General features: G+C 65.9%; 1 protein-coding gene and 1 long non-coding RNA gene across 2 annotated transcripts in view; one reads left to right on the top strand and one right to left on the bottom strand.

Moving 5' to 3' along the window:
* Positions 1-57: 57 nt before the first annotated feature.
* Cimap1d (CIMAP1 family member D) overlaps positions 58-10,424 on the bottom strand; it is a 19,596-nt gene continuing 9,229 nt past the window's right edge. Inside the window, 5 exon segments of the mRNA XM_077109914.1 lie at positions 58-1,141; positions 1,144-1,188; positions 2,710-2,784; positions 2,787-2,822; positions 4,570-4,677. Coding sequence (XP_076966029.1) covers positions 708-1,141; positions 1,144-1,188; positions 2,710-2,784; positions 2,787-2,822; positions 4,570-4,677 — 698 coding nt within the window. The 3' untranslated portion in view covers positions 58-707.
* LOC143641909 (uncharacterized) overlaps positions 563-10,424 on the top strand; it is a 21,671-nt gene continuing 11,809 nt past the window's right edge. The window contains exon 1 of the long non-coding RNA XR_013155550.1: positions 563-893. This is a non-coding gene — a long non-coding RNA (uncharacterized LOC143641909). The remainder of the gene's footprint in view (positions 894-10,424) is intronic.

The following is a 10,424-nucleotide window of genomic DNA, read 5'->3' as shown; positions in this document are numbered from 1 at the left end:
AAAGCCTAGGTGACATTTCATCGAGACCATCAGCAGTGCACAGCTACTGACAGCAGGTGTTGGAAGACACACATCTTTAAACCAGATTCCACATTCCCTCTCCCAGGAACCTGCCTGCCTCCCCAGCTCAAAACCTCCACCTCTGGCCTCCCCCAGCCTGAGTCCCATCTGCCCCCACCTTCAGGGGGCTGGAGAGCTGTGGGACTGGCCCTGGAGAGGAGTGTTCTGCGGCAGGAACATGCTAGGTGACCTGGTGTGCATGAGGCTGACATTATTGATAAGGAGTTCTAAAGGTACAGTGGGGAGGGCAGGTACCTCAGGGTGGCCCCAACCCACATTCAGTGGCCACACGTTCATGAGGAGCCGGGAAGAGCCCAGATTTGGCAGATGCCACAGCTGTGTCAGGGATCCCGATCCTCGTGGGGCCAGGCACCAAGTTCTAGGGCACAGGACGCTCCATCTCCAGCTAGGGAAAGGGACACGTTCCCCTGCCTGACCTAGCCTGGCATGACCGGGACAGAAGAAACTGGGTCACTAGGAGGAGACTGGCCCTCACGCTGTTTGGAGCCACAGGCCATGGCCCCGGGGGACAGTGGGTCATATAACCTAGAAGGACCTCAGACAGCATGGATCAGGGTTAGGGAGAGACTCCTGCCTGCTGCCCTGGCTTCTCTGAGAGCCACATCTGCCCACACCCACTCAGCCACTCAGGAAGCGGGGTGGACATGGGTGACAGCCCGCTTAGAGTGGCGGATGCCTATGGTGTACACTGGGGCCCTGGCTTTGTTCACAGTGACCTGCTCCGGGCTGTGGGGGCCAGGGCCAGGTGCCTCCTCCAGCAAGCGCAGGGCACGGGGCCGCCCCAGCATAGTGAATGCTGGCCATCGCTGACGGTAGGTGTCGAGGTTTGGGCTGTCATATTGGCCAGGGCCTGGTGTATCAGCAGGGTCCTGTGGGGGGTGGGCAGGGCGGGTGCGGCCCACCACGGTGTAACTTGGGCTCCTGGGCTTGGTGAAGATCTGTGAGCCCCAGAGGGGTGGCATGGTGTAGGCGTTAGGGGCGGGAACTGGGGTGTCCAGGGGTTTCTGGTAGAGGCGGGAGCCCAGCGTGAAAGCTGGGGGGTTCCGCTGGCGCAGAGGGGCACTTTCTCTGGGCTGTAGGACCCAGGGCCTGGTGTCACCTCCAGACCTGTGAGAGTAGAAACACAGGGTTGGTGCAAGACAGAGGCCTGGCCTGCTGGACACTCGGCCTGGCCCCCACTACCACCAGCCTCCTGAGACTCAGGCACAGTCCTGCACCCCAAATGCCTGTTTTCCAAGCACAGGCCTTTGGCAGGCTCAGCCCATCAGGCCTTCTGTTTGCCATCCCTTCTCCCAAGGGTACATCTCACCCCCCAGCCAGAACTGCAGTCCAGCCCTTCTGCTGCCCTCCCTATCCCCTCTATGGACAGAGCCCTCACACCCCTTCCTGGGACCCCCAACTTGGATCCTCCTCTCCCTGGTCCTGGCCACTGTGAGGCAGGATGGCCCCCACCTGGGTTTGAGTCCACAGCACACTGGGATCTTGTGAAGCACATGTGTGATTTAGGGGTGGGTGGGTGGTCAGGAAGCAGGGGATTGGTGGTGGGCCTGAAAATGTGAAGATGGCTTGATGGGTTTGTGGCTGAGTGGAAGGAAGGAAAGACTCTTGGATGGATGGGTGGGAGGATGGATGGTTGGTGGGTGGAGGGGTATGTGGGTGCATGGATGGTGGATAGTGGGTAGGTGGGTGAATGGACAGTGAGTGGACGGTTAGGTAGGTGGATGATAGGTGGGGAGATGGGTAGGTGAATGGATGGATAGGTTGGATGTGTCAGTGGGATGAGTGAGTGGGTGAATGGGTCAGTGGATGGATGGAGATGGACAGATGGTGGGTGGATGATGGATGGAGGGGTAGGTGGGTGGGTGGTGGGTGGATGGGTAGGTGGGTAGGTAGGTGGGTGGATGGTGGGTGGATGGGTAGGTGAGTGGGTGGTGGGTGGATGGTGGGTGGATGGGTAGGTGGGTAGGTAGGTGGGTGGGTGGTGGGTGGATGGGTAGGTGGGTGGGTGGATGGGTAGGTGGGTAGGTAGGTGGGTGGATGGTGGGTGAATGGGTCGGTGGATGGATGGAGATGGACAGATGGTGGGTGGATGGTGGGTGGATGGGTAGGTGGGTGATGGATGGATGGGTAGGTGGATGGTGGGTGGATGGGTAGGTGGGTAGGTAGGTGGGTAGGTAGGTGGGTGGATGGGTAGGTGGGTGGATGGGTAGGTGGGTGGGTGGGTAGGTGGGTGGATGGTGGGTGGATGGGTAGGTGGGTGATGGGTGGATGGGTAGGTGGATGGTGGGTGGATGGATAGGTGGGTGGGTGGTGGGGGGATATACTTGTGGTGTGAGAGGGAAGGCAGCTGTGTGGACAATGAGGCCGTAGTCCCGGGGTGTCTGGGTGTGAGCCAGCTGATGGCCAGGAAGGGACCTGGCAGTGTACCAGAGCGCTGCAGCTGCTGGCCTTCTGGGGCCTCACATGTGTGTCGGCCATGGCGACCCTGGCCACTCACATCCAGGTCCTCTCAGGCCTGGTGGGCACTGGAGGTGTGACCCCTGTGCATGTCTTGGTCTGTTCTAAGGACTCTGAGGATGAAGCCTGAGGCTCCAAGGACGGCCCCCGGGCAGTGCTGGGCACACTCACCCCGAGACTTCCCTCGACCCTGCATGGAGTAAGCCGGGGTGCAGCTGCGGCCAAAGCGAGTTACCTTCGGGTCCAGAAGTAGACAGGCCCCGGGCTGGCGTCCTGCGGAGGAGCTGAGGAAAGGCGCCCAGAGTCCCGAGGGAGCCTACACCCACAGCACCCTGACTGCCCAACACACGGCCCTGTTGTGGGGAGCCCGTGGCCCTGAGCTGATGGCAGGCCCCTGCTCTGACCACCATACCACAGCCAAGCCCCCCTGCTGCCCTCAGGCCTGGAGCCAGAGCCAGGAGGCCTGGCTGGCGCTGGTGCTGGCTCCTGGCTTGTGGGCACACCTGCCGTGCCCAGAGCCCAGGGCCTTGTCCAGTCCCAGCAGGGCCACTCAGGGATAGGGTCCTTGGGAAAAGGCTTGGCCAGCGGTTCATCCATGTTGATAGGGTCCACGCACGTGGCCCAGTGCCCCGTCTCAGTGCATGGAGCAGTTCTGCCATCCCCGAGCCCACTCTGCGTGCGTGACGAGTCAGCCTCCATGCCGCTCACGCTGGATCCACTCAGGAGAACAGAAGCAACCGGCATCCCGGTCTCATGCTGGCCTGGGAGAGTCCACGGGCTGGGTGCAGCCCCATGGGCAGCATGCACCCACACTGGTGGCGTGGCCCGGCAGGAAGGGCCGGCACTCACTGGTTCCTCACCCACCCTGAGGGCTGTGGAGGGATGCCGAGGCCCTGGGCCTCTGGAGTGGCGGTGTCACCCCGCTCCTCCCCACACCGGGGTGCACAGGTGGTGCCCAGCCCGCTGGTGTCCAGATCCTGTCAGTCTCGTGCTCCTGCCCCAGGCCCGGCCACAGGCCGTCTCCCTCCCACTCTCACCCTACCCCCAGAGGCCTGGCTATCACCTTCATTTGTCAGAACACGTGCTCTCTGGCTGCCCTGCGTAGAGTCGGAGGGTCCTACCTCTCCTCCTCAGGCTCTGGACCCCCATCCTTGGGGACTCTGTGGACAGGCTCCACCTAGAGTGTCTTCCCCTCCTGGGGACGCTGCTGAGCGCCTAGTCCCCCTACAAAGCCCTGCTGTCTCCACCACTCAGCTTTCGCCCTGAGCCTCAGCCAAAGCTCTGCCATCCCCTCTGCCCCACACTGGGCAGTGTCCATCCCAGGATGTGTTCTCAGCCGGGGGTCAGACCCGGGACCCAGGTCTGCCAGGGTCTCACCCAGCCCGGCCTCCTCCTCTGCCAACACAGATGCCAACAGATGCCTGTGTTGCCTCCTGGGCCAGGCAGCTCTGGGGCCTCTGGTTTAGGATGTTCACTGGTCCCCAGGCTGAAAGAGGCTTCTGCAGCCATTCCTCTGGTCAGCCCAGAAGTCTCCACCAAGCAGTGGAATAGCCACCCCGCCCCAACCTCCTGCCAGCCAGGGCCTCAGCAACCCTGGGCATGGTGTGGTGGGTGGAGTGAAGCTGGTGTGAGGCTCAGGCTTGTTGCATTTGGTGCTGGGGTTGGAGCCTAGGCCTGCTGGACCAGCCACACCCCAGCTGCATTGCTAGCATTTAACAGAAGGTCCCTTAAGCAAGTCGCCTGAAGTCAAGGAGCAAGGAATTGCAAAAGGGAGAAGGTGAGCACAGCTCTTAAGGGCATATAGGCTTCTCCTCCTCCCCTCTCTGAATCTGGAAGGAAACGGGACCAGAGAGGGCAGCAGCTTGCCTGAGGGTACACAGCCCATGGGAGATGGAGCAGGGTGTGACCAGCTGCTTCCCACCTCATCAGTGGGGGACTGAATGTATAGGGCAAAAAGGCCCAAAATGCTACTGGGGAATTCTGGAGGCTTGGCCAACCCCAGCACACCATGCCCTCGCCAGCTAGCCTTACCTCTGCTGAGCCTCCGGGCCAGTGAGTAGGCAGGACTGGCCACCCTGGTGCAGTCATGGTTGACGTAGCCAACTGTAGATGGCAGGTTGTACAAGCCTGGCCCAGAGCCTGCAACCCAACCCACAGGTCTCAGCCTGGTGGGAGCCCCGAGGCTGGGGAAGGAGCCCTGGCCCACCCTCCTGAGTCCCACCCAGGTGGGGGAGGGAAGCGAGAGGCAGGCCACTTAGGACAGGATGATGCCACATTGTGAGTCAAACATGAATCTAAGAGAGGGAAAGGCGGGAGCCCAGGCTGCCTCTGCCTGTGCCCAGAGGAGGGTGCCAGGCCCAGGACTGCCATAGGGTGAGCTGGGTCAGGCCCAGGACGCTGGTGCAGGGGGCACAAGGGCCAGGACGCTGGCAAGGGGGAGACAGGGTCAGGACAGTGGCACAGGGGAGTGGGGGGTGGGACAGTGGCACAGGGAGTGGGGGTCAGGACAGTGGCACAGGGGAGTGGGGGTGGGGACAGTGGCACAGGGGAGTGGGGGTGGGACAGTGGCACAGGGGAGTGGGGGGTCGGGACAGTGGCAGAGGGGAGTGGGGAGTCAGGACAGTGGCAGAGGGGAGTGGGGGGTGGGGACAGTGGCACAGAGGAGTGGGGAGTCAGGACAGTGGCAGAGGGGAGTGGGGGGTCAGGACAGTGGCAGAGGGGAGTGGGGAGTCAGGACAGTGGCAGAGGGGAGTGGGGGGTGGGACAGTGGCAGAGGGGAGTGGGGGTCAGGACAGTGGCAGAGGGGAGTGGGGGGTCAGGACAGTGGCACAGGGAGTGGGGAGTCAGGACAGTGGCAGAGGGGAGTGGGGGGTCAGGACAGTGGCAGAGGGGAGTGGGGAGTCAGGACAGTGGCAGAGGGGAGTGGGGGGTGGGACAGTGGCAGAGGGGAGTGGGGGGTCAGGACAGTGGCAGAGGGGAGTGGGGGTCAGGACAGTGGCAGAGGGGAGTGGGGAGTCAGGACAGTGGCACAGGGGAGTGGGGGGTCAGGACAGTGGCAGAGGGGAGTGGGGAGTCAGGACAGTGGCAGAGGGGAGTGGGGGGTCAGGACAGTGGCAGAGGGGAGTGGGGGGTGGGACAGTGGCAGAGGGGAGTGGGGAGTCGGGACAGTGGCAGAGGGGAGTGGGGAGTCGGGACAGTGGCAGAGGGGAGTGGGGAGTCGGGACAGTGGCACAGGGGAGTGGGGGGTCAGGACAGTGGCAGAGGGGAGTGGGGGGTCAGGACAGTGGCAGAGGGGAGTGGGGGGTCAGGACAGTGGCAGAGGGGAGTGGGGAGTCGGGACAGTGGCACAGGGGAGTGGGGAGTCGGGACAGTGGCAGAGGGGAGTGGGGGGTCAGGACAGTGGCAGAGGGGAGTGGGGAGTCGGGACAGTGGCAGAGGGGAGTGGGGGGTCGGGACAGTGGCAGAGGGGAGTGGGGAGTCGGGACAGTGGCAGAGGGGAGTGGGAGTCGGGACAGTGGCAGAGGGGAGTGGGGAGTCGGGACAGTGGCAGAGGGGAGTGGGGGGTCAGGACAGTGGCAGAGGGGAGTGGGGAGTCGGGACAGTGGCACAGGGGAGTGGGGGTGGGGACAGTGGCACAGGGGAGTGGGGGGTGGGACAGTGGCACAGGGGAGTGGGGGGTCGGGACAGTGGCAGAGGGGAGTGGGGGGTCGGGACAGTGGCAGAGGGGAGTGGGGGGTCAGGACAGTGGCAGAGGGGAGTGGGGAGTCAGGACAGTGGCAGAGGGGAGTGGGGGGTCAGGACAGTGGCAGAGGGGAGTGGGGAGTCAGGACAGTGGCACAGGGGAGTGGGGGGTCAGGACAGTGGCAGAGGGGAGTGGGGAGTCAGGACAGTGGCAGAGGGGAGTGGGGGTCAGGACAGTGGCAGAGGGGAGTGGGGGTGGGACAGTGGCAGAGGGGAGTGGGGAGTCGGGACAGTGGCAGAGGGGAGTGGGGGGTCGGGACAGTGGCAGAGGGGAGTGGGGAGTCGGGACAGTGGCAGAGGGGAGTGGGGAGTCGGGACAGTGGCACAGGGGAGTGGGAGTCGGGACAGTGGCAGAGGGGAGTGGGGGGTCGGGACAGTGGCAGAGGGGAGTGGGGGGTCGGGACAGTGGCAGAGGGGAGTGGGGGGTCAGGACAGTGGCAGAGGGGAGTGGGGAGTCGGGACAGTGGCAGAGGGGAGTGGGGAGTCGGGACAGTGGCAGAGGGAGTGGGGAGTCAGGACAGTGGCAGAGGGGAGTGGGGGGTGGGACAGTGGCAGAGGGGAGTGGGGAGTCGGGACAGTGGCAGAGGGGAGTGGGGGGTCGGGACAGTGGCAGAGGGGAGTGGGGAGTCGGGACAGTGGCAGAGGGGAGTGGGGGGTCGGGACAGTGGTAGAGGGGAGTGGGGAGTCGGGACAGTGGCAGAGGGGAGTGGGGAGTCGGGACAGTGGCAGAGGGGAGTGGGGAGTCGGGACAGTGGCAGAGGGGAGTGGGGGGTCAGGACAGTGGCAGAGGGGAGTGGGAGTCGGGACAGTGGCACAGGGGAGTGGGGGGTGGGACAGTGGCAGAGGGGAGTGGGGGGTGGGGACAGTGGCAGAGGGGAGTGGGGGGTCAGGACAGTGGCAGAGGGGAGTGGTGGGTGGGACAGTGGCAGAGGGGAGTGGTGGGTGGGACAGTGGCACAGGGGAGTGGGGGGTGGGGACAGTGGCACAGGGGAGTGGGGGGTGGGACAGTGGCAGAGGGGAGTGGGGGGTGGGGACAGTGGCAGAGGGAGTGGGGGGTCGGGACAGTGGCAGAGGGGTGTGGGGGGTCGGGACAGTGGCAGAGGGGAGTGGGGGGTCGGGACAGTGGCAGAGGGGAGTGGGGGTCGGGACAGTGGCAGAGGGGAGTGGGGAGTCGGGACAGTGGCAGAGGGGAGTGGGGGGTCGGGACAGTGGCAGAGGGGAGTGGGGAGTCGGGACAGTGGCACAGGGGAGTGGGGGGTGGGACAGTGGCAGAGGGGAGTGGGGGGTGGGGACAGTGGCAGAGGGGAGTGGGGGGTCAGGACAGTGGCAGAGGGGAGTGGTGGGTGGGACAGTGGCAGAGGGGAGTGGTGGGTGGGACAGTGGCACAGGGGAGTGGGGGTGGGGACGTCAGTGGCACAGGGGAGTGGGGGGTGGGACAGTGGCAGAGGGGAGTGGGGGGTCGCGACAGTGGCACAGGGGAGTGGGGGGTGGGACAGTGGCAGAGGGGAGTGGGGGGTCAGGACAGTGGCACAGGGGAGTGGGGGTGGGGACAGTGGCACAGGGGAGTGGGGGGTGGGACAGTGGCACAGGGGAGTGGGGGGTGGGGACAGTGGCACAGGGGAGTGGGGGGTGGGACAGTGGCAGAGGGGAGTGGGGGGTCGCGACAGTGGCACAGGGGAGTGGGGGGTGGGACAGTGGCAGAGGGGAGTGGGGGGTCAGGACAGTGGCAGAGGGAGTGGGGAGTCAGGACAGTGGCAGAGGGGAGTGGGGGGTGGGACAGTGGCACAGGGGAGTGGGGAGTCAGGACAGTGGCAGAGGGAGTGGGGGGTCAGGACAGTGGCAGAGGGGAGTGGGGAGTCAGGACAGTGGCAGAGGGGAGTGGGGGGTCAGGACAGTGGCAGAGGGGAGTGGGGGGTCAGGACAGTGGCAGAGGGGAGTGGGGAGTCAGGACAGTGGCAGAGGGGAGTGGGGGTCAGGACAGTGGCAGAGGGGAGTGGGGAGTCGGGACAGTGGCAGAGGGGAGTGGGGGGTGGGACAGTGGCAGAGGGGAGTGGGGGGTGGGGACAGTGGCAGAGGGGAGTGGGGAGTCAGGACAGTGGCAGAGGGGAGTGGGGGGTGGGACAGTGGCACAGGGGAGTGGGGGGTCAGGACAGTGGCAGAGGGGAGTGGGGGGTGGGACAGTGGCACAGAGGAGTGGGGGGTCGGGACAGTGGCAGAGGGGAGTGGGGGGTCAGGACAGTGGCAGAGGGGAGTGGGGGGTCAGGACAGTGGCAGAGGGGAGTGGGGGGTCAGGACAGTGGCAGAGGGGAGTGGGGGGTCAGGAGAGTGGCACAGGGGAGTGGGGGGTCAGGACAGTGGCAGAGGGGAGTGGGGGGTCGGGACAGTGGCAGAGGGGAGTGGGGGGTCGGGACAGTGGCAGAGGGGAGTGGGGGGTCGGGACAGTGGCAGAGGGGAGTGGGGGGTCGGGACAGTGGCACAGGGGAGTGGGGGGTCGGGACAGTGGCACAGGGGAGTGGGGGGTGGGACAGTGGCACAGGGGAGTGGGGGGTGGGGACAGTGGCACAGGGGAGTGGGGAGTCAGGACAGTGGCAGAGGGGAGTGGGGGTCAGGACAGTGGCAGAGGGGAGTGGTGGGTGGGACAGTGGCACAGGGGAGTGGTGGGTGGGGACAGTGGCACAGGGGAGTGGGGGGTGGGACAGTGGCAGAGGGGAGTGGGGGGTCGCGACAGTGGCACAGGGGAGTGGGGGTGGGACAGTGGCAGAGGGGAGTGGGGGGTCAGGACAGTGGCACAGGGGAGTGGGGGTGGGGACAGTGGCACAGGGGAGTGGGGGGTGGGACAGTGGCACAGGGGAGTGGGGGTGGGGACAGTGGCACAGGGGAGTGGGGGGTGGGACAGTGGCAGAGGGGAGTGTGGGGTCGCGACAGTGGCACAGGGGAGTGGGGGGTGGGACAGTGGCAGAGGGGAGTGGGGGGTCAGGACAGTGGCAGAGGGGAGTGGGGAGTCAGGACAGTGGCAGAGGGGAGTGGGGGGTGGGACAGTGGCAGAGGGGAGTGGGGGGTGGGACAGTGGCACAGGGGAGTGGGGAGTCAGGACAGTGGCAGAGGGGAGTGGGGGGTCAGGACAGTGGCAGAGGGGAGTGGGGGGTCAGGACAGTGGCAGAGGGGAGTGGGGAGTCAGGACAGTGGCAGAGGGGAGTGGGGGGTCAGGACAGTGGCAGAGGGGAGTGGGGGGTCAGGACAGTGGCAGAGGGGAGTGGGGAGTCAGGACAGTGGCAGAGGGGAGTGGGGGGTCGGGACAGTGGCAGAGGGGAGTGGGGAGTCGGGACAGTGGCACAGGGGAGTGGGGGGTGGGACAGTGGCAGAGGGGAAGTTGGGGGGTGTGGGGACAGTGGCAGAGGGGAGTGGGGAGTCAGGACAGTGGCAGAGGGGAGTGGGGGGTGGGACAGTGGCAGAGGGGAGTGGGGAGTCAGGACAGTGGCAGAGGGGAGTGGGGGGTGGGACAGTGGCACAGGGGAGTGGGGGGTCGGACAGTGGCAGAGGGGAGTGGGGGGTGGGACAGTGGCACAGAGGAGTGGGGGGTCGGGACAGTGGCAGAGGGGAGTGGGGGGTCAGGACAGTGGCAGAGGGGAGTGGGGGGTCAGGACAGTGGCAGAGGGGAGTGGGGGGTCAGGACAGTGGCACAGGGGAGTGGGGGGTCAGGACAGTGGCAGAGGGGAGTGGGGGGTCAGGACAGTGGCAGAGGGGAGTGGGGGGTCGCGACAGTGGCACAGGGGAGTGGGGGTGGGACAGTGGCAGAGGGAAGTGGGGGGTCGGGACAGTGGCAGAGGGGAGTGGGGGGTCGGGACAGTGGCAGAGGGGAGTGGGGGGTCGGGACAGTGGCACAGGGGAGTGGGGGGTGGGACAGTGGCACAGGGGAGTGGGGGGTCGGGACAGTGGCACAGGGAGTGGGGGGTCGGGACAGTGGCAGAGGGGAGTGGGGGGGTCGGGACAGTGGCAGAGGGGAGTGGGGGGGTCAGGACAGTGGCAGAGGGGAGTGGGGGGTGGACAGTGGCACAGGGGAGTGGGGGGTCGGGACAGTGGCAGAGGGGACTGGGGGGTCGGGACAGTGGCACAGGGAGTGGGGGGTCGGGACAGTGGCAGAGGGG

The sequence above is a fragment of the Callospermophilus lateralis genome, chromosome 1 (genome assembly GCF_048772815.1).
Source record: "Callospermophilus lateralis isolate mCalLat2 chromosome 1, mCalLat2.hap1, whole genome shotgun sequence".
In the NCBI taxonomy this organism is placed as follows: domain Eukaryota; kingdom Metazoa; phylum Chordata; class Mammalia; order Rodentia; family Sciuridae; genus Callospermophilus; species Callospermophilus lateralis.
The sequence above is the reverse complement of the archived record's forward strand: the minus strand, read 5'-3'. Positions and strand labels throughout refer to the sequence as shown.